Genomic DNA, 22,597 nt, shown 5'->3' on the forward strand with positions numbered 1-22,597 from the left:
GTTTATTATTATATTGTACAGACTGTAAAGTGTAATATTATTTTGTACAATTTTATTGAAGATAAATACTTGTAGAAGATCTTTGTGCCTTGATTATGGCTGTACCTGTAAAACGAGCTAAGATGTAAGTATGTTTTTGATTGCGCTGTACAGCTTGATGTCAACTTTACCTGCAGCAGTGACTGAAGGTAAAAAACTTCTCTGTAGAGTTTAGGGTTTTCTGGTTTATATAAAAAGAAATGCTCTTTAGTATAAAAAAATATAAATTATGCAAATTTTAGTCATATACCTTTGAAAGTAAGTTATTACTGCCACCAGATGTTGCAGCAAATATGCCTTTCTCAGTCTTAGCTTTAAAACACTGAAATTGATTCAAGTGTCCAAATTGCAACCTGGTGTTTTCATGGAAACCAAGGATTTTGTTTTACCTTTAAAAAAAACCTATGTTCAGTAATTCTTTGGTCATTCATAGCCAATTTCACAATTGCAGATTGTGAATGTGTAGAAGCACCATTAGATAAAGGCTCTTCAATCTCTGTTGCAACAGCCGCTTTCATTGTGCAAATTGGAAGAAAGAAGAAAAGGTTTAACCCTTGTGTCTGGCCTAAGAGAATTACAAGATGACAATTTTATTTCTCTTAATAAAGAGACCTTAGAAAATGGTTTTATTTTAAATATTGTAGAATCACAATGTGTGGATATTTCTCAAACTTGAATAATTTATGCAAATGACATTCACAAAATAAGTTGTGGTACAGTATAATATAAAAGCAAGAATTGCAGTAGCAATAAGGCATGTCCTTCTCAGTACTATAACACTGCTTTTATATTTTATACATAGGTGTTATGTCGGAGTACATAGTTTCCTGTGTCCAAGGTAACCTGTACAAGCGTTTAAAATTTGTAATTGCAATAACAAAATTTAGAAGTGTTAGCCTACATACCTTCATAGATTATGTATCTCTTGGATTATCTTCATCCTTTGCTTTAAATTTAAAGGCAAATTACTCTTTGAAATATTTTCAACCACCCAATGTGAATCAATTCTTAAAGGAGGATAGCATGTTTGTTGTTTATGTAAGCCCAGCCGTTTTTCCCTGACAACTGGGCAGACATGTTGTGGTTGTAACTCTGCAGAGGGGTCACATTAGTAATCTTTCTAGGTACTGTATTTTCTAAGACCCTTTTCAACACTTTAGTTCCACTCTGAAACTGCTAGTTGGATATATTTTAATGATTTTTCAATAATGCTAACCATGCATGTTTCCAAAACGTTAGAAAGACACAAGTGTTTAGGATCAAAATACAAGATTCTGACAACACCATTTCCCATAAAGTGCATCACTAATACCAAGCATCAGGCCTTTCACTCTTACTGCATTTGCCCATCATGGTAAACCATAGTTAATAGCTTACCTGTAACATAAAGATGGCTCCTGCCACAAAGTGAGTAGGAGAAACAAATCACAGTCCTGGCTTAGTGTAACATGTGGACTTGAGGATTGTGGTTTGTTTCACTATGAACAGACCACAGTTGGTAAGCCAAGAAATAAACCTTGACTTCCCTCTGTGGTTTGGGAGTAAAATAAACAACAATCCTCAAGTTTACGCAGGGGATTGTGGTTTGTTGCTCCCATTCATGCTAGAGGAGAAATTTCTGCATTTACTGTAAATCATTTGCTATGGTTTATTGCAATGACGCACTAGGCCTATATATAAAAATATGGGGGTGGGAAGAGAAAGGAGCCGCTTGCCTTCTATTCCAGAGATTAATTTCAGCCAGACATCATAGCACGTGCCAGTGGGATACATAATACATCTACAGATCTAAGAGGTTTGTCCTCAATTTTCTGCCTGGTTAGCCAATTCTCTGCAAGCCTGTTAGGCAAGGATTTTGATGACTGGCACATGACTGCCATCGAAAACTACATCTAACCTAGAACAAGGAGACTTCTCTGAGGCCAGTAAGCTACTTCTCCCAATAGCCCTTTTTTGTAATATCTTATTGTAAAATAACTCTACATCAAGGAAAAGAAGTACCACACCAGATGGTCTCGCAGCAATAACACTTTAAAATTATTTCCAATTAGAAAGACTGAGCCTCTAAGCAGCATAGGACCCTAGTGCAGACACAAGAGGAGGCTTGTAGGACTTATAGTGTACAGTTACAAACTTTTAATATACATATTTGATACAAAAACTTTAGCAAGAAAATGATTCATTTGATTGTAGAATACAATATTTTTGTACAGCATGAAGCATTCAGTTAACTTACCCTGTAGTATAAGTCATATCAACTGTATAGGACTTTCTGTATGTAAAGGCAACCTGCCTTTGGGCTAGCAATTCAAGTACGCATTTGCTGGCATGAATGTAGTCTGATGGACTGTTCTTTAGCTTTGGTGTGTCAGTGACCGATTACAAGTGTCTGACTCTTCATACTGCTTTATATTTAGTGATTAAACGCTGAACAAAATGAAAAGGGGTAACGAGAGGGTGAAAGTGAGCTAGTACGAGGACCAAAAGCACAGCTCCTGCTGCACAGTAGATAGTAAGAACTGTGTTCTCGAATGGAAGAAAGCACTTATAGAGAGAGAAGTCGGTTGGTGTTATACTGCCCTGAGAAAGAAAGGAAAACAGCATTTTATAAGACATGGGGCAAGTGGTTGGGAGCCTGTATGCTTTACAATTATACTAACGGTAGAGTTCAGTTTCTCTCATAGCATCAGTGCTCTCAACTGTCCTGTGGATAAGAGATGCAGACAGCTTTAAAACCTATGTTAGATATTCCATTTGTTAAGCACTGAGCTGCCTTGAGACTATTTTGTGCCATTTGAAATATTTTTTTTCTTCAGTAAAGAACACAGCAGCTGCTATTTGGCTGGGCAGCTACTCAGACCGCATAGCACCTACTGGCCCTGACCTGGGGAATGACTTCCACATAACTATGTAGGATTGCAGGCTAAAGGTGCTTAATTGTGTTGGATGGTGGCCATTAAGTATGTGGGGTGACAAAGCATACGAGATAAAGCCAGATTAATAATACTTGGAGTGTTGGGGGAGGGATCACTGGTCTGCAGGTAATCTAGGCCAACAGTCAGACACCATCTACTCCTCAAACTGCTGAAAACATGATATTCTGAAGTAAACTGGATTATCTGGTAAGTAAACACTCTAAACAAAATTAGGGAGACAACATGCTTTTCAAGTACAACTGTGTTACTTACTGAGTGAGGAATAACTTTCATCTATGAACTAAAAATTATAACCAATTTGCTTTCCCCCATGCGCAAGAGGCTGAAAAAGTAAACTTAGCACAGAACTGGTTTTTGAAAAGAACAAATATTTAAATGTGTTTTAGAACTGGGAAACTTTTTGTGCTTCAGGTTAATCTATTTAGAGTTGTAATCTAGGATACCCAAAGTAAGCAAACTGTGAATTAGGTTCATCTGATAGAATTTTGCTGCCCTATGAGATAGTAAGTTTGCACTTTTGAAAGACAGAAGAACCATGCAAAAAAGATTTGGTCCTGTGGATAAATCAGCTAAGCAAAAACAAGTCTTAATACTGTTTGTTGCAGACTACTGATGATTGTTGCAGTCAAATTGTTTACACTGCATCCTCTTTATAGAAACATACTAAATATAGCTTGTATGTAGACATGTTTGTAAAACCTACAAAAAAAAATACTTTGCACTATACAAGCAGGATGGCTACGCAAGTATGTGCTTTATAAAGTGGGTGCTTTGTATTCAACTTAAGTGTACTTTTGGAGAGGATGGGAGGAGCTGTTTTGTTTTGCTTTTTTACAGGTAGCATCAGTCTGAGAAAATAGCTGATTGCTATGTTGATTTATATTATGAAAAATTATCTGACAAAATAAAAACTATTTAAACTTACCATTATGAAACTAGGATTGTTTCTGTTCCTCCAACTGAATGATGGAATACTGATTTCTGGGGTTTTCCCATTATGCAACACTTCACAGGCACTGTGGGTGTGACCACTCAAAATGAGCCGAGGATGAAACCACCATAACAGCTATGAGAGTAAAACAATGTTGGCATTTAAAAATGTCTGACTTAAGAAAAAGAAAAGTGCCACACAGCTTGATATGTTTTTACTTTGCTTTCAAGTTTCCCCTTCATTTCTTTAAGTCAATGCTAGTACAAGTTTTCACCCACACATGCAAGTAAGATGCTCTCAAATAGTGCAGGGGATGATCACACATATAGAAGCACAGCTTGGAGTAGGGGAGGTGGAGGAAGGAGGTCTGCTCTTACCCTGGGTTCTTGGTTCACTAGGCAAGGCCTAGTAACCAGCATGCAGTTGCAGCAGCCTGGCAGCCACTACAGACTACCTGCCCAGCCTTTCTCTGCACCTCAGCTCCAGAGCACAAACTGGTTAAGGAGCAAAACATCTTCATGAATGCACCAAATGCACAGCCTGACTCAAGAGCAGACTCATGCAACCTTCCTGACTGACTCGTTTCTGTGCATACTGTGCAGAAGCTGCATTATATTTCTAGTAGCCTTATTTGAGTATGCTCGTTTATGACCAGAAATAGGAATGCCATTAGACAAGGAAAAACAGTTTTATTTTGATGGTAGTAAAAAGCCGCTGTTACAAACACTATTGTTACAAGAATAGCTCAGAAATCAATGAAACTAAGAATGGATCAAGCAGTGCATGACGGGAGTGGGAGAGAATAAATAAGAAACATGCCATTCTTAAGATTCTTTGACTATCCAAGTGCCCTGTTCACTGATACACATGACGTTAATAATAATAAAATTGCAATTTGCCAACGAAATAGGCCAGCCTTTCAGGGCAGCTGGTACACATCTTGACAAAGATAGAACACATTCAACATACCTTTTGAGAAGCTTCTTTTGAAACCACGTCATACTTCTCTTTAAAGATGTAATTCTTTTTATCCAAAGGAGCAGAATCTTCTCCTGTACATTTTGCGTCACTTCTTCGATAAAGAGGATAATGCTGAAAGGGATTAAAACCAAGAAGCAAACAGCACATTAACAAGACCATAATGCATTTATGCTAAATAAAAGTGCAAAGATGACCCATTTCCCAACACAAACACACCTGTAATAGAATTGGAGCTGAAGGTGGGAGCTTGTCTACATCGCTGCACCTTTTTCTGGACTGACTTTGTTCCTGTCAACAAAAACCAAGCAAGTGTTTGTACACACTCCTGTATTACACGATAGAGGAGCAAATAGAAGGAGGCTGTTTTCAGGAAAAATCCTGAGAAATTAGTAGGTCCAGTCTATGGAAAGACAACTCCCTGTCTAGAAACTCTAATACAAGATGTGCCTACCATGTACAAAGTACTGCTGACACAGTGTGGAGACAGCGGATGTATCACGAGATAGATAGAAAAATGGCTACTTGAACAAAACCCTAACTTCCACCCTGGAAGTGGACAACGACAGAATAACAACACACACACAACTACAATTGGGTGGCAAATAGCAGAAAGCGGCAGTTAAAACAGCCTAAGGTTCAACAAGAAATACAAAGTCTGCAACTAGTTTACTGTTAAAAAGACCAAGCAAATTGGTCTGCTGAAAATACATCAGATTTGCCAGCCAGTGAGCCTCACTGAAGATGGCATTGCACAAATGGTGCTACAACTTAGAAGGCCCTTTCTCCAGTCACCTCACTTCATATAATCACCACCACTTAGAATTGTGCCCCAAAACGCCAACCCGGGTCACACTTAGAACAGTGGAATATGATCCCAGTTAGTAATCTGCCAGCCTAATTTTTGTACTAACTTCAATTTTCAAAATAAATCCTGCACACAGCAAATTGCAGTACAGTGGTACCTTGGGTTACGTACTTAATTAGTTCTGGATCTCTGTTCTTAACCTGAAACTGTTCTTAACCTGAAGCACCACTTTAGCTAATGGGGCCTCCCACTGCCGCCACGCCGCTGGAGCACGATTTCTGTTCTCATCCTGAAGCAAAGTTCTTAACCCAAGGTACTATTCCTGGGTTAGCGAAGTCTGTAACCTGAAGCATATGTAACCCAAGGTACCACTGTAATCTAATCTAGTAATTATCAGGGAATGGAAAACTGGTCAGTTATCTGTAAGCATGGAAGATCAATGTTGGTGCACCAACCTAAGCTTGTGGAAGCAGGGAATACCACAGAAGCCACTTGAACCTCTAGTGATGAGTAGTCTCCAACTACAAACCTGGTCCTTCTCGGTGAGTGTTACCCCATGCAGAACAGGATGGCACTCTTATGGTCAAGCATCCTCCAACAGCATCTCCATCTTATCTGAGATGAGCTTCAGTTTACTGGCCTTCATCCAGTCCATAATGATTTCAAGTACTGGCTTAGCACTACGTTCCTCTGAGAAAGGGTATGATGGAATTTAATAACAAATACTATCACCCAGAGGTGGAAGAGAGTGGAGGTAATGAAAGCTGAAGCAGCGTAACTGTTCAGTGCCCAAGCCAGACACAATTACCTTTGCAACAATCACTATTTTCACATGCCCTAATTCAGTGACGGGATGCTGGCTCTTCTAATGCCATGCAGATACTTCACCCATAAATGTTTTTATATTCATTTTAATGGAGGGTGGCTGCTGAACAACTTCAGGCATGCCTGGAGGATGCGGACCATTTGGATCCCTTCCAATCTGGATTCTGGCCTCATCATGGGGCTGAAACTGCCTTGGTCGTGCTGGTTGATGATCTCTGGCGGGCTAGGGACAAAGGTGAGAGTTGTTTCCCAGTTCTACTGGATCACTCAGTGGCCTTTGATACCATCGATCATGATATCCTTCTGGATTGTCTAGAGAAGCTGGGGGCACTGTTATACAGTGCTTCCACTCCTTTCTCCTGGGCTGTGTCCAGAAAGCGGTGTTGGGGGATGAGTGTTCAGACCCCTGGGCTCTCACTTGTGGGGTGCCTCACGGCTCCGTCCTCTCCCCCATGCTTTTTAATATCTGTATGAAGCCAATGGGAGAGATCGTCAGGGGGTTTGGGCTGGGTGTTCATCAGTATGCAGATGATACCCAGCTCTACCTCTCTTTTAAATCAGAACCAGTGAAGGCGGTGAAGGTCCTGTGTGAGTGTCTGGAGGCGGTTGGAGGATGGATGGCGGCTAACAGATTGAGGTTGAATACTGACAAGACAGAAGTACTATGGGTGGGGGACTCCTTGGTTCTAAATGGGGCAACTGTGCCCCTGAAGGAGCAGGTGCGTAGCCTGGGAGTCATTTTGGACTCACAGCTGTCCATGGAGGTACAGGTCAATTCTGTGTCCAGGGCAGCTGTCTACCGGCTCCATCTGGTACGCAGGCTGAGACCCTACCTGCCTGCAGACTGTCTCGCCAGAGTGGTGCATGCTCTAGTTATCTCCCGCTTGGACTATTGCAATGCGCTCTGCGTGGGGCTACTTTTGAAGGTGACTCGGAAACTGCAATTAATCCTGAATGCGGCAGCTAGACAGGGGACTGGGAGTGGCCACCAAAACCATATAACACCAGTCCTGAAAGACCTACGTTGGCTCCCAGTACGTTTCTGAGCACAATTCAAAGTGTTGGTGCTGACCTTTAAAGACCTAAACGGCCTCGGCTCAGTATACCTGAAGGAGCGTCTCCACCCCCATCGCTCAGCCCAGACACTGAGGTCGAGCGCCGAGGGCCTTCTGGTGGTTCCGTCACTGCAAGAAGTGAGATTAAAGGGAACAAGGCAGAGGGCCTTCTCAGTAGTGGTGCCCACCCTGTGGAACGCCCTCCCATCAGATGTCAAGGAAATAAATAACTATCTGACTTTTAGAAGACATCTGAAGGCAGCCCTGTTCAGGGAAGTTTTTAATGTTTGAAATTTTATTCTGTTTTTAATGTTCTGTTGAAAGCTGCCCAGAGTGGCTGGGGAAACCCAGCCAGATGGGCGGGGTAGAAATAATTTATTATTATTATTATTATTATTATTATATTATTATTATTATTATTAGGAAGCAGGTTTCCAAGCATTAAGAGAAACAGCACATCCTTATATAAAGTGATAAGGCGGAGAGTGCAAGAACTCCATGCACACATTAGAGCAACTGAACTTCTTGGTAATAAAAGTCACACATAAAAATAATGTATGCAAAAACAATGTATGCCAAGAAATCACAAACAGAAGCCAGTTTAGAAAGATTATTTTGAAGCTTCCCAGTGAGGTAATTCTATCCTTACCTGCAGTGAACAGTTGAGTTGATGGGAGAGTTCTGCAAGCTTTGCTTCTGCTGTTCTACAGATGATGCAGCCATCCCCCTCAAGAGCAACACTGTTCACCATAACAAAGCTACAAATACAAGAGAAGAAATAATGACATTGATGTGCAGTATGTCTGCAGTAAGAAGCAGCTCCATGCTCAAAATCAGGAAAACTCAACAAGGTAGACATCCTGCAGTGCAGTGTTTTCTCAAACCATTGCCCTAAATTCAGCCACTTTGACGATCCAAAAGGCGTAGTATTCTACATCATTTTATACGCTTACAACAGGAGTTGGCAACCCTGGGCCAAATCAGAGGTTCTTCACCTTTCCATCTCATTCCTTGCAACCATGTGGCCCCAATCTTATCTCCATGGGTCACATCAGGCAGGTGCAGGATTTCTAAAGATACAAGGAAGGACACGCTGCACGTAAGATGGGAATCACACCTAGGAAAAATGCATTCACTGTGGAAAAGGTGGAACGTCACATTCCTTCCCCTTTTTAGTGATTGCTTCTTTACTTGGGATAGGTGCCAACCAAGCTGGTGAAAGATGGAAGACATGAATGTGTGGGAAAGGGAGAAAATGCAAAGGGGAGTGAGCTATGTGTGCACATGCTTATTCACCAGTGTGGACCTCCAACCAATTGAAAACTGAAACTGCAACCTTCTCCTTATGGATGATTCTTTGATCCCTTAGCCCAAAACAAAACTGATATTGTTTTAAGTTCCATTACCGTCCTCTATATTAATATGCATGATATTTTTGAACATAACAGTGCACAAGAGGACTCATTCCTAGGTTGATGTGCAAGACTGAAGCCTAAATATGTACTTACGATACAAATGCTGCAGACCAACTTGGACAAGTGTCTTCAACCATTTCATGAATTTACACCCCACACAAAGTTAAAACTGATAGCTTCCTGGCAATGGCAGATACGAAATGTAAATAAATATTTAAGGTGCAAGTGAACAAAACAAAACAAAAAAGACTCACTTTATCCCTTTCCGAGTTATCAGCTTTTCTGAAGTGAAATTGAAAACCTCTGAAAAACGTTGCAACTTGTATTCCGTCATTCTGTGTGAAATTAAAAAAATATATACTTAATTTAAAATAAGTTATATTGATCTTTTTTCTGAAACTTTAATTTAAAAAGCTAACTATTAAGCTTCAGTCAGGTAATGTGTGCATCTAAATGTTAGTTTACAATCCGTCGCGGTTCCTTTATAGAAGTGCTTCACAAGAGTGGGGCTGACTTTCCAATGAGCATTGAACACCTCAAAATTCACACAATTCTCACAACTAAAGGTAAAGGTAAAGGTACCCCTGCCCGTACGGGCCAATCTTGACAGACTCTAGGGTTGTGCGCCCATCTCACTCAAAGAGGCCTGGGGCCAGCGCTGTCCGGAGACACTTCCGGGTCACGTGTCCAGTGTGACATCGCTGCTCTGGCGAGCCAGAGCCGCACACGGAAACGCCGTTTACCTTCCCGCTAGTAAGCGGTCCCTATTTATCTACTTGCACCCGGAAGTGCTTTCGAACTGCTAGGTTGGCAGGCGCTGGGACCGAACAACGGGAGTGCACCCCGCCGCGGGGATTCGAACCGCCGACCTTTCGATCGGCAAGCCCTAGGCGCTGAGGCTTTTACCCAAAGCGCCACCCGCGTCCCAATTCTCACAACTGCTACTCTCCAAAAATCATCATTAATGTTAACAAGATTTTGTTTTTGAACTAGTTTTCATTTTGCGCCTGTGTATTTTGGAGGCCAACATAGCAATTTATTTTCACCAGCTTTCTGTTTTTCATTTCTCACATTTTTCCTTTGAGAGACTTTCATACACATGGTCCTGCTGTTGCATTCTTCCATTTATCTGCCAGTTCCTGGATGTCAGACACGTCAGGGCTCAAATCACTTCCTTCTTGAAGTAAATAAATTCACTTCTATGGAGCGGGGGGGGGGGACCTATACATTCCTGATCTAGCTGTTTGTAGTATATGGCAGTTAAAGACAGCTCAATATTAAAACCTGTCCTCAAAAGAAAACAGGCAATGAACTGAGAGTGTGAACAGCTGGGTGGAAACAACACCAAATGTTCTGCAATCCTGGCACCACAATCAGCTAGTAACACAGGATCTGATGCTGAAAAGAGAATCTTTTTAGGCAAAAGGGGTTATCACTCTAGGTGAAGCCTTGATGTCCACAATACAGCTGGGTTAAAAGGTTTTGCACTCATTTCCACTCCCCTTATCCTTAATTTTTTGACATTTGGGGAATTCTTGAAAGGGGCAAAACATTTCTCCACTGACCCAGCAACCAGGCTAATGCTCCACATTTATAGTCAACCTGCAGCAATGGAGCTGCTGCAGAACAACAAAACAGGAAGCATCACTTCAGAAGTGCATTAAAAGAAGAAGTGGTGCATTAGCTGGCAGTGGATCGAAGCTTCCCTCAAAAACGTTTTTAAAGTAAATTTGCAATACTACAACTTAAGTCCACAGCAGATGCATATAATGGTATGTATCTAACACTTGACTTCAGTGTTGTGTAAAGTACTACAGTGGAACCTCGGGTTGCAAACCTGATCCGTGCGGGAGGCACATTTGCAACCAGCACTGACATGGCTGCGCGCACGCGCGGGTCGCAATTTGGCGCTTCTGTGCATAGCACGATTTAGCACTTCTGCGCATGCGCCGAAACCCAGAAGTAACCTGTTCCGGTACTTCCGGGTTCGGCGCGGTGTGCAACCCGAAATCACGTAACCTGAAGCGTCTGTAACCCGTGGTACCACTGTACATGGCACACTTCTTGCTCCCAACAGATTGAAGCATCTTAACACTGAATATGGAGCAAGACTCCTCCAGCCCTCTATGTGCACAGGCAGAAGAAGGGACAAAGCAACACTCAGTATGATTTTGCATGCGTCCAAGAAATATGTCCCACCCCCCCACCCCATAGATTCAAACCTATCTTAAAGCACTTAGTTTTATAATGGAATGTTCTTCTCATTTTGACAATTCCCATCTCAGTACTGCATGCTGTTAAAAAAAAATTACTCACTCATAATGAAAGCCAATGTCGTGGTTGCCAACAATAGCAATTAGCTCAACAGAGGCTGGATGCCTAAACATTTTCTGATAGCGTCTTACATCATCTGACCAGGCCTGCAGGAAAATGTAAAGGTTCTAACTGTATATAATCCAATTTAAATAACTATTAAATATTTCATCACTATCATTAGTTCTTGCAGTTTGCCCCATATTTCTACTGTCAGTAACAGCCATATGTCATTACTGTTACCATGAGCTGGTTAAAAGCATACTGTGGTTGTTCAGCATTAATACTGCAAATAAGTGACCTGCAACAATGCATTTAAGCCCACATAAATAAATCAAAGTAATGTGAACACTGGGGCAAATCTTTCTCTCCCCAACCCCAGCAGGGCAACTTTGACATGGGCAGGAACATCCACATGTCAATCATCTGAGGTCATGTGCTTGACAGGCAGACCACCTCACCCATCTGTCAAAGTTGGCCCATGGAAATATTCATAAGCAATACTGAACTCCCCACACATCAGTCGATGCATGAAGAATTGAGTCCTGCTTTTTGCAGCCGCATCTCCACCTGTCCTACATCCATCATTTGATGCCAGGTGAGGGTCAGGGAAACATGGCCTGGGGGAAATGGCCTCTTGGACCACGAAGTGCCTAGAGCATCTTGTTTTTCCTGAATGCCAGAGACTCCCCACCCCACCTATATTTTAAAAAAAATAAAAATCAGTAACTCAGTAATATCTATCAAAATATAGCATCACATTTCTTTTTCCATGACTCTGAGTAAGGATTATGACTACTTGGGCACTAATAAGGGTACTGACTAACTGGACACTAATAATAATAATAATAATAATAATTTATTATTTGTACCCCGCCCATCTGGCTGGGTTTCCCCAGCCACTCTGGGCGGCTTCCACAGAAACCAAAAATACACTAAAATATCACACATTAAAAACTTCCCTGATGTTTTCTGAATGTCAGGTAGTTGTTTATCGCTTTGACATCTGATGGGAGGGCGTTCCACAGGGCGGGCGCCACTACCGAGAAGGCCCTCTGCCTGGTTCCCTGTAGCTTTGCTTCTTGCAATGAGGGAACCGCCAGAAGGCCCTCGGCGCTGGACCTCAGCGGCCGGGCTGAGCGATGGGGGTGGAGACGCTCCTTCAGGTATACTGGGCCGAGGCCGTTTAGGGCTTTAAAGGTCAACACCAGCACTTTGAATTGTGCTCGGAAACATAATGGGAGCCAATGTAGGTCTTTCAAGAACGGTGTTATGTGGTCTCGGCGCCCGCCCCCAGTCACCAGTCTAGCTGCCACATTCTGCGTTAGTTGTAGTTTCCGGGTCACCTTCAAAGGTAGCCCCACGTAGAGCGCATTGCAGTAGTCCAGGCGGGAGATAACTAGAGCATGCACCACTCTGGCGAGACAGTCCACGGGCAGGTAGGGTCTCAGCCTGCGTACCAGGTGGAGTTGGTAGACAGCTGCCCTGGATACAGAATTGACCTGCGCCTCCATGGACAGCTGTGAGTCCAAAATGACTCCCAGGCTGCGCACCTGGTCCTTCAGGGGCACAGTTACCCCATTCAGGACCAGGGAGTCTTCCACACCAGCCCGCCTCCTGTCCCCCAAAAACAGTACTTCTGTCTTGTCAGGCTTCAAATCCAATCCATTAGCCGCCATCCATCCTCCAACCGCCTCCAGGCACTCACACAGGACCTTCACCGCCTTCTGATTTGAAAGAGAGGTACAGCTGGGTATCATCTGCATATTGATGGACACCCAGTCCAAAACCCCTGATGATCTCTCCCAGCGGCTTCATATAGATGTTAAAAAGCATGGGGGAGAGGACGGAACCCTGAGGCACCCCACAAGTGAGGGCCCAGGGGTCTAAACACTCATTCCCCCCCCCCCACTTTCTGAACACGGCCCAGGAGGAAGGAGTGAAACCACTGTATAACAGTGCCCCCAGCTCCCAGCCCCTCTAGACGGTCCAGAAGGATGTTATGGTCGATTGTATCAAAGGCCGCTGAGAGATCCAGCAGAACTAGGAAACAACTCTCACCTTTGTCCCTAGCTCGCCAGAGATCATCAACCAGCACAACCTAGGCAGTTTCAGTCCCATGATGAGGCCTGAATCCCGATTGGAAGGGATCTAAATGGTCCGCTTCTTCCAGGCGTGCCTGGACTTGTTCAGCAACCACTCGCTCAATCACCTTGCCCAAGAATGGAAGATTTGAGACTGGGCAATAGTTGGCCATACTGGCCGGGTCTAAAGATGGTTTTTTAAGAAGCGGTTTAATAACTGCCTCTTTCAGCGGATCTGGGAATGTTCCCTCACAGAGGGAAGCATTCACCACCCCACAGAGCCCATCGCCCAGCCCTTCCCGGCTTGCTTTTATTAGCCAGGATGGGCAAGGATCAAGGAGAGAGGTGGTTGGTTTCACGCGTCCAAGCAGCCTGTCCATATCCTCGGGAGTAATGGATTGAAATTGATTCCATGCAACTTGACCAGACAGGGCTCCAGCACTCTCCCGCCCCAGCCCTGCTCCCACGGTGGTGTCTAGCTCCTTCTGAATATGAGTGATTTTATCTGCAAAAAACTTTGCAAAATCGTTGCAGGAGATCTTGGGGTCTTTACAAGACCCCGGTGGTAAAGGTGGTTCCATTAAATTGCGGACCACCTGAAAGAGTCTCCTGCTACTATTTTCTGCAGATGCAATAGAGGCGGTGAAGAAAGTCTTCTTCGCCATCGCTATCGCCACTTGGTAGGCTCGACATTGAGCTCTAACCTGTGTCCGGTCAGATTCGGAGTGAGTTTTCTGCCACCGACGCTCTAGCTGTCTCAGCGATTGTTTAATCGCCCTCAGCTCCGAAGAAAACCACAGGGCTCTCCGGGCTCCATGCAATCAGAGAGGGCGCTTCGGAGCCAGACAGTCGATAGCCCTGGTCAATATTGACAAAGGATAGATTCTCACAATCCTTAACTGCTTAAGTCAACATAAATTGATTTTCAGAGTCTCTGTGCATGCTAAATCAGTCATGTGACTCACTAAACCAATACTCTGTATACCTGAAGAAGCATCTCCACCTCCATTGTCCAGCCCGGACACTGAGGTCCAGCTCCGAGGGCCTTCTGGTGGTTCCTCCACTGCAACATGTGAAACTACAGCGCCCACCCTGTGGAACACCCTCCCATCAGATGTCAAACAGATAAACAACTATTTGACTTTTAGAAGACATCTGAAGGCAGCCCTGTTCAGTGAAGATTTTAATGGTTGATGTTTTATTGTGTTTTTAATGTTTTGTTGAGAGCCGCCCAGAGTGACTAGGGCAATGCAGGCAGATGGGAAGAATATTATTATTATTATTATTATTATTATTATTATTATTATTATTATTATTCCTACAGCTGCAGCATTCTAAATAATGTGCTGAGTGGAAATCCAAGGTGGGATTCACCTAAAGACCCCTTTCACAAGACCTGCACAAGGGTTTCCAATATTACAAAATTGGCCCTGGGGCTGGCGGGGGGAACCCCCAGAACAATGCAGGGGGCTTTCATTCCATCTGGCAAGCTGGAATACTTGCATAGATGGAATAGTACAATGTTTAATTCCACCCTCAGCTTTTAACACACACACAAAAATAATCTACTCAGCACATTCACCTACTTTTAACTTGACAATAGCAAAAACAACAACAAAACCTATGCAGATACATTTTCAAATAGCCTCTATCTAGGTCAGGAGTGGGGAAGCACTTTCATCTGGTGGGTCAAATCCAAATGTGACACACAGGTGGTCATAGTTAGCTAAAACGGCCCTGTGGGTCTAATTTGACCTATGGGTAAGAAGTTTCCAATGTTCAATCTAGGTTTTCCTCACTCGTTTTTGCTATGGACAGAAAATCTTTGTACCAATCCCATGTGTAGCTTACTGCTAGCTGATGAATGCCTACATATTACTGATGCATCTCTCACCTCATCTTAAATTAAGCACTAGGAACTGCTGGCAAAAAAAGGATAACATATCTGTGTTAACAGAACTCTCCTAAAAGCACTGAAGCAACTGCCTGGTACTTGTCAAATATGCCTGTAGGAACTACATAGTTCAATGTGCTACCTAGTAAAGCAGAATTTAGGGCCCAATGACTTCCAAGTTCTTTAACTTAATTGCTACTGATCAGGATACCGGTTAGCAAAGATGACTGAACAACTAAGCTTTAAACTATATTAGTTTCCCGGTCTCATTCTTTTGTGCACAACACTTTCAATGAAATCCTATTTTGCTTCATGAACACTTTAATGTTTCACACAATACCAACCCGGGAAGAACTCCATTTCCCTTCATCAAAGATATCACCCAGGATAAAGACTATTTCTGGCTGCAGAAGCCAAAGAGCAGTTTGGAAGGCTCTCTCCATCTGCCATTCCCTAAGAGAATAAAAAGGGATATCAGTTCAATATACTTAAGTGAATATTATAAGCACTTGTACCAATCTGGCCATGTTGACCTGCTTTGCTTTGTTTTGTCTCCACTATACTGGTTGGGTATTGTAGTCTGAGTTTTTCCTAAGGTAAATGTTTTAATTATGAGTCTTCATCCTACAAGTCTGAAGAGATGTGGTTGTATTGCAGGGCATAACTGTAAGTAATAGATTTTGTGATGCTTCTGAATGAAAGCTAGAAATATGTACGGGTTAGTGGTCAGTGGGTTTCATATATAACTCCATTATGTAAACAACAACAACAACAAACGGCTTCTAAAAGTAATTTCCAAGTGATGCAAGTTTAATTATGGATTATTTTACACACATTTCTACTGAGTTTTCTAACCATGAGGCTGAACCTTTGCAGTGGCAGACCATGGGGGTCTCACATTTCAGTGGTTCCCTGTGTGATGCTAAAATTTCCCATCACCACCACCTCTCATTCCCCCTGAGGTGCCTCACCCCTAAATCTGCCTCTGACCTTTGTGTCAGCATAATTTATTTTAAAACTCACGAGGATGAAATTTTGCAATTTCAATTTGTGCACTTTTAATTTCTTTTTTACTTGGACTGAAGCATACAAGGTATCTGGTCAGCTTGATAGCAAAAAAACCCACTGCTTTAGCCAAGCTATCCTACACACAGAGAGATGTAGAATACTGGAAGTGCATAATTTGCCACCAAGAGATCAAATAACCATCAAGCCTGGCTACACCAAGTCATTACCTCCTCTAACACAGTGAATGAACATGAATTATTTGTGTGAACTCTAAGGACTATATTTTAGCCTAGCAATAGTCAGGATATTACCATTCCATCAGTTGGGAACCAATTTTAATTGGTAAGACTTTGAATTATTTTTGCTACCAAGGGGATTTCCATTCTTTTATCAATGTTTATACTACCAGTCCAAATAAAGCAGCTTTAGAAATAGGCTGATGAAAGACTTCAATATTATTACATCACAGCACATCTTGTATTAAAAATAGTTTCAATTAGGGTGCACTCCTAACCTTAGATTTGCCAGAATGAGCAAGTTAGAACGTGGCAGACCTTCGGCTCAGCCAGCAAGTTCCCAGCTCAGCCAGACTACCCTAGTATAAGACCCCAACCTCAGTTCAGCTGGAAATATGGTGGCATAACTCCCTCATCCCAACTAATACAGGGCTAACTGAAACCAGTAGAACATGTGCCATTCCAGGAGAGGTAAAATGGGGAGAAGGGGCTTATGCTGAATTATAACTCTGTTGAGTTCAGTCATGTGTCCTGGCAACCCAGTGAAACTTATGCCAGCAAAAAGGTATAAGTCAAACTCTATTTTAAAGGCTTGTTTCCCCTTTGCCAGCCTCAGGCCAGCTCAGCCAGAATACCCATGGCTCCTTCTTGAACAGTTTGGATCTAGCACGCTTTATACCAGCTCAACTTAACCCCATGCTACAGTCTGCATTGCGCTCCCCAAAAGGTTGCAGAGCCTAAGAAATGCAAAATGAGTATTACTTCAAATATTACCACAAGAACAATTCTGGATTCTCAAATTTAACACAGTCTTCTGATAGCAGTATAAAACTCATTAAAACCATTTCAGAATACCTGCGCTTTTTATGTTATTTTGGTTCTGGTGTGTTACAGCAACATGCAGTGAATCAGAAAATATTAAGAATAATGATTTATTCAAACAATGAGTAATAGCTTATGATCATCAAATTGTAAAAAAAAAAAAATCCACTTCTTTCAATAGATATATACTAAAGTTTTGGTAATATTCAAATATGAATGAATGGTTTAGCATGTAAATAATCAACAAGTCACAGGTATTTAGTGGTTCATAACCCTGGTTTTCATGCATGTAGAGGCCAACTGGAAAATATATCTTTACAATAAATTGCTGCCTGTTACTGATATTTAGTTCTTACCTTCTCAGCTTGTCCAGCCAGTGACCACTGAGTTCACCTAGTAAATGAGTATCTGATAAAAACATAGCCTTCAAGACAGAATTGGAAGTCTTTTCAGTAGCCCTTGGAGCCTGAGCTTTCACTTTCAATTGCGGCCAGTGACACTGAATTATAACTACGTAATAAATAAAAAATTCACAGAAAACGAACACAGAAAGAGTAAAACACAAAAGCTTCAGTGCAAAAGTGCCTCCTCTCTTCTCCAAAAAACTGTTCGGGATCCTAAAGTGCAAAAGTGCCATATCAGCCTACAGGCAGGTCTTTCTCCCCACAGATGGTACCAATATCCACCTATTGAGGCCAGTAAACCAAACCAAATGTGTGTTTCAATTTTTGTTCTTCACACCAGACAGGAATCCTGCAGAAGAGAGAAAATAATAAATACTATGAATTCAGTAAGTGATCCAAGCTGCTTCCTCTAGGCTCCAAAACACAATGTGAGAATGTTGATAAAAGTGATCTAATTTACAGGACTGGTGTAAGAATTACTAAAGTAGCATAATACCTTCTAAAGCTTTCTATAAATATTACTCTAAGTCAACAATAGTATAATATATTCCTTAGGACCAACTAACACGTCATCAAGTAGCAAAGCAAGCCTTTGAGTTCACCAGAATTTTCTTCAGAGCAACGTTGCAGGGGAGAGCAAAGATGTTCCTGCGTGTGATGAAAACGCTTCTGAAATAAATAAAATTGTCCAGTAGCACCTTGGAGACCAACTAAGTTTGTTCTGGGTATAAGCTTTTGTGTGCAAACAAATTAGTGTGCAGGCATACAAAAGCTTATACCGAGAACAAACTTAGTTGGTCTCCAAGGTGCTACTGGACAATATTTTTTTTCTCCCTCGACTGTGTCAGACCAACACAGCTACCTGCCTTAATTTGAAAACGCTTCTGTTTGCAATTATACCAATAATTTATATTTATTTCTGCAGTTCACCCAGTGAGCCCCTTTGGTAACAATCGAGCTAACACGAAGCAACAGCAAAGTTCAGGTGAAAGCCATGGAATGATGCATCTTTTCGCTCGCCATTTTGTGTGTGGAACCTCCAAGAGCGAAGAGCTCTGCTCAACTCAAAAGCTTGCTCGCTACTGTTGTGACCCGTTTTTAGTTGGTCGTAACAAAGACATTATACATCGGCTGTATTTGGATGGAAATAGAGAGATAACGATGTTTAATTTTACCTAATGGATCAGCGAGGCGACTTGCAATTTTTGTCAGCTTTTAAGAACCACCCGACTACTTTGCAAGCATCTCCCAGGTACTGAGTAAACGGCATCATAAAACGAGCCCGCCTCTATTACAATGACCCTCCTACCGCCAAGGAGGAAGGAAAGCCCCCACAATAATATTTCTTTTTGGTAGATCTGGGAAAAGGTCAAAGAGGCAGAATAAAGCCGGGCTTGTATAATTTTCTCCTGCAGAAGAGGAGGCATTTCTAAGGGGAAACTACCGAAGGCGGAAGCCAAACCTCTTTCCTCTCACAATAAACAACCCGCTTCAAGGTGCTGCTGCTGCAGCTGCTGCTACTCACCCCTGAGAGGAAACTCCCGCCAGGAGCGGAGCGAGGCTCCCCGCGTGCAAAGACGGAGGACGGAGAAACTCCCCGCCGCTTTGCACGTGTCCCCCGCACGTCTGGAGCGGCGCTTCCTGCGGCATCCGTGGAACGGCGAAGAGCTCCCACTCCGGAGGTCATGAAAGCGACCGAAGCACTTGCTATTGGATGCCTTGCTTCCTGAATCGCCTCGTTCTCCAGCCTTGCGCGCCTCTCATTGGCGCCGCTGAGGCAGCAGTTTGATTGGCCGCCGCGTCGCTCTCGGCTGGAGCATGGCGGCTGCTGCTCGCTCAGAGATGGTTATCCTGGGCAGCTGTCCCGGCACAGCTGAGGCGGAGGGCGTGCAAGGGCGATGCGGGGTGGTTGGTTTCATTAACTTAGCAAGAGGAAACAATAGTTCGTTCAAATTTATTCCTTTTCATTATTCCTTAGTTCATGCACACACAGCATTCCTTTCTCCCACCTCTCTGTTTTGTGTTTTTCCTGCCTATGAAGAGCTTGTAAGCTTTGTAGCCTCTTCAGAGGCCAGAGGCCCTCGAAGCGACTGGTAGCTACTGGAGAAAAGGCTTTTTTGGGCAGTGGCATCCCAGTTACAGAATGCCCTCCCTAGAGAAGCCAACCAGGCGCCTTAACTTGTGAGCCTTTGAAACCACTTGATCTTGGATCTGCTGCCTGATGAGGTGGCAAGATGTGGCTTAACAGAAGGTTATTCTAACCAAGATTTAAGAGCTGCTCATTGTGAGACAGACTGTGGAATAGGGATTCAACTGGTTTTGGATGGGGAAGTACTCCTTTCCCCAGCAGGTTTATTGCAGCAGGTCTACCTTTGAAGAGTCTTTAGAACAGGGGTCTGCAACCCGCAGCTCCGGAGCCGCATGTGGCTCTTTTACACCTTTGCCGCGGCTCCGGGGCGGATACTGTTAGGGTGTGAAACCTAAGACGCTGGCAAATTAGCAATGTCATGTCACTTTAAGTAGTCAAGCTCGTTAAGTTGTTAAGTTGCTCAGTATATAAAGAGTGTTTGTTTTCTCTGCCTGTTGGGGGCGTGCTGGACGTGAAGCAAAATGTGTGAAAGCTCCGGAGGTGTTTCTGTTATCTTTCTGCAATAAACCTGTCTTTGGAAAGACAGGCTTCCCTGTGTCGTTTTTTTGCTGCTGAGACTTTGGAGCTTGTACTGCAACAAGAATCTCTGCACTGGACTTAATTAATACTCTGCAAAGAAAGCTGTTGCTGGTGGCGCAGCGGAAGCGCTTACTGGACCAGTACACAGACTCTCTTAGGTTATGGATCCTTCTACGTTTCTACAGCTGTATTGTGTGCAGAGAAAGTGAAAGCAGCTTTCGGATGAGAGAAGACCGGCTTGGTCATAAATCCAGCTCTTAAAGGAACTGAGAGGCTGGAGGCGTCTGAAAAGTGAGTAAAACAAATCTCAAGGGGAAAGAGAAGCAAGGGCACACAGAGGGAGTAGCAGCAGACCCCAAGAATGGCAGTGGAAAATTTCCAGGTTCCCTTTACAAAGTTGAACTCTGCTAATTACGTGCAGTGGTCTAAGAGGGCTCAAGTCTGGTTGGAAGCCAAAGAAGTGTGGGCTGACTATGTCCAGAGGCGAAAGCCGTTTGTGGCTGTTGCAGCAGATGCCACAGCAGAGCAACAGGCTGCCGCACATGCTCAGAACAGGGAACATGATAAAATGGACACTAAAGCTAGATACATGTTGATGGTATCGATAGACGATTCCCAATTACCTCATGTGGAAAATTTAAGGTCTGCATTTGAAATTTGGGAAGCTCTTAGGCGAATTCACCATAGAGCCACGCCCGGAGAGAAGGTGAACATTATACGTGCTTTGTATGAGTTGAAACTGAAGCCAGGGGATAGTGTGGTTGAACACACGTCACAGATGACTGAGTATTTCAACAGACTTTCATCTCTAGGTGTGAATTTTCCTGAAAATATTAAAGTTTATACTCTGCTTAGCAGCCTGCATGCAGGGTTTGAAAACTTAGTACTAACTTTACAAGTTTTGCCAGAGGACCAGCTGAATATGAATTATGTGACTGGTAGATTGTGTGAGCAAGAATATCAACATCATCAAAAACGTATTGATAATTCAAATACCCCAAGGGTTGGATGGTCAGATAATTCCCAGCGTGAGGGAACTAGCAGGCAGAGCTGTAAGGAAGCCTCACAAGTGTCTGCTATGGCCTGCAAATCATGTTTTCGATGTGGCAGCAGGTTTCATTTGATAGCAAAGTGTCCAGAAAAGCAACAGGAATTTCAACAGTCCAAGGCCAGTTTCCGGAGCTACAGGGGAAGACGACGTGAGAACTACAAGAATCAACGATCCAGAGGGGGAGCAGGTGCTGATAAGGGACTATCTGCAATGGCAGCACAACAGAGTCCTAAAAGGAGCCAACAAACCTTGAAGTGGATAATTGACAGTGGAGCAAGTCAAAGTTTAGTTCCAGCGACATCTAGTGGCAGCTTGATGAACTGCAAGACATTGCCAGTTGCAAAAACCGTGACTATAGCAGACAATAGTAAACGAGAAATGAACCTTAAAGGCACAATTTATGTTAACTGTTTGCAAACTAACCTTCCTGTTTTTGTTCTTCCAGGAATGAAGAATGGTCTTTTGAGTGTGTCATGCCTGGTAAAAAGTGGTTTTAAGGTTGAGTTTGAAAATGATGTGTGCACCATTTCGAAACAGGGGAAGGAGCTAGTTAAAATTCCCTGTGAGGATGGGCTTTTTGTTTTGGATGAAGAGCAGTTAGCAGCAGGTAGATGTTCAACAGGTGAAGCGCAAGCTAAGTGTGTAAATAAGGCTCCTCATACAGGTTGTGTACATCTACTACACAGAAGGTTAGCTCATATATGCTTTAAGTATGTAAGCAAGATGCCAGATTTAGCTGAGGAGTGTAACATTAAACCCTGTCCAAATTTTCTGGATTGTTGTGCTTGTAAACATGCTAAGGTTAAGACATGTAACTATCCTAGATCTGATAGAGTAAGCAAGAAACCCTTTGAACTTGTGCACACAGACGTGTGTGGCCCTATGCCAGTCAAATCGCTTGGAGGTGCGAGATTTATGCAAATCTTGGTGGATGATTTTTCAAGAGCTAGTTGGGTTTTCTTTCTGAAAGAAAAATCAGAAGCAGCTTCCATCCTGATGGATTGGATTGAAGAAGTCGAATGTAAATTTGACACCAGGGTACGTAAAATACAATCAGATCGTGGTGGGGAATATGTGAACCACACGCTGGAGACGTGGTTAAAAAGGAAAGGTATAGTTCATAGACTTAC

General features: G+C 42.9%; 1 protein-coding gene across 1 annotated transcript; it reads right to left on the bottom strand.

The window, feature by feature from the left end:
- Positions 1 to 627: 627 nt before the first annotated feature.
- MPPE1 (metallophosphoesterase 1) lies at positions 628 to 19,481 on the bottom strand. The gene is made up of 10 exons (XM_083450191.1): positions 19,274 to 19,481; positions 17,701 to 18,097; positions 15,623 to 15,731; positions 11,304 to 11,407; positions 9,242 to 9,322; positions 8,222 to 8,330; positions 5,104 to 5,175; positions 4,876 to 4,998; positions 3,901 to 4,041; positions 628 to 2,619 (listed from the first exon to the last, which is right to left on the bottom strand). The coding sequence occupies exons 2-10, from the start codon at positions 17,979 to 17,981 to the stop codon at positions 2,437 to 2,439; spliced, it is 1,203 nt and encodes a 400-aa protein (XP_083306317.1). The 5' UTR covers positions 17,982 to 18,097; positions 19,274 to 19,481; the 3' UTR covers positions 628 to 2,436.
- Positions 19,482 to 22,597: the final 3,116 nt, after the last annotated feature.

This window comes from Podarcis tiliguerta, assembly GCF_965153285.1.
Source record: "Podarcis tiliguerta genome assembly, chromosome: 7".
Classification (NCBI taxonomy): Eukaryota; Metazoa; Chordata; class Lepidosauria; order Squamata; family Lacertidae; genus Podarcis; species Podarcis tiliguerta.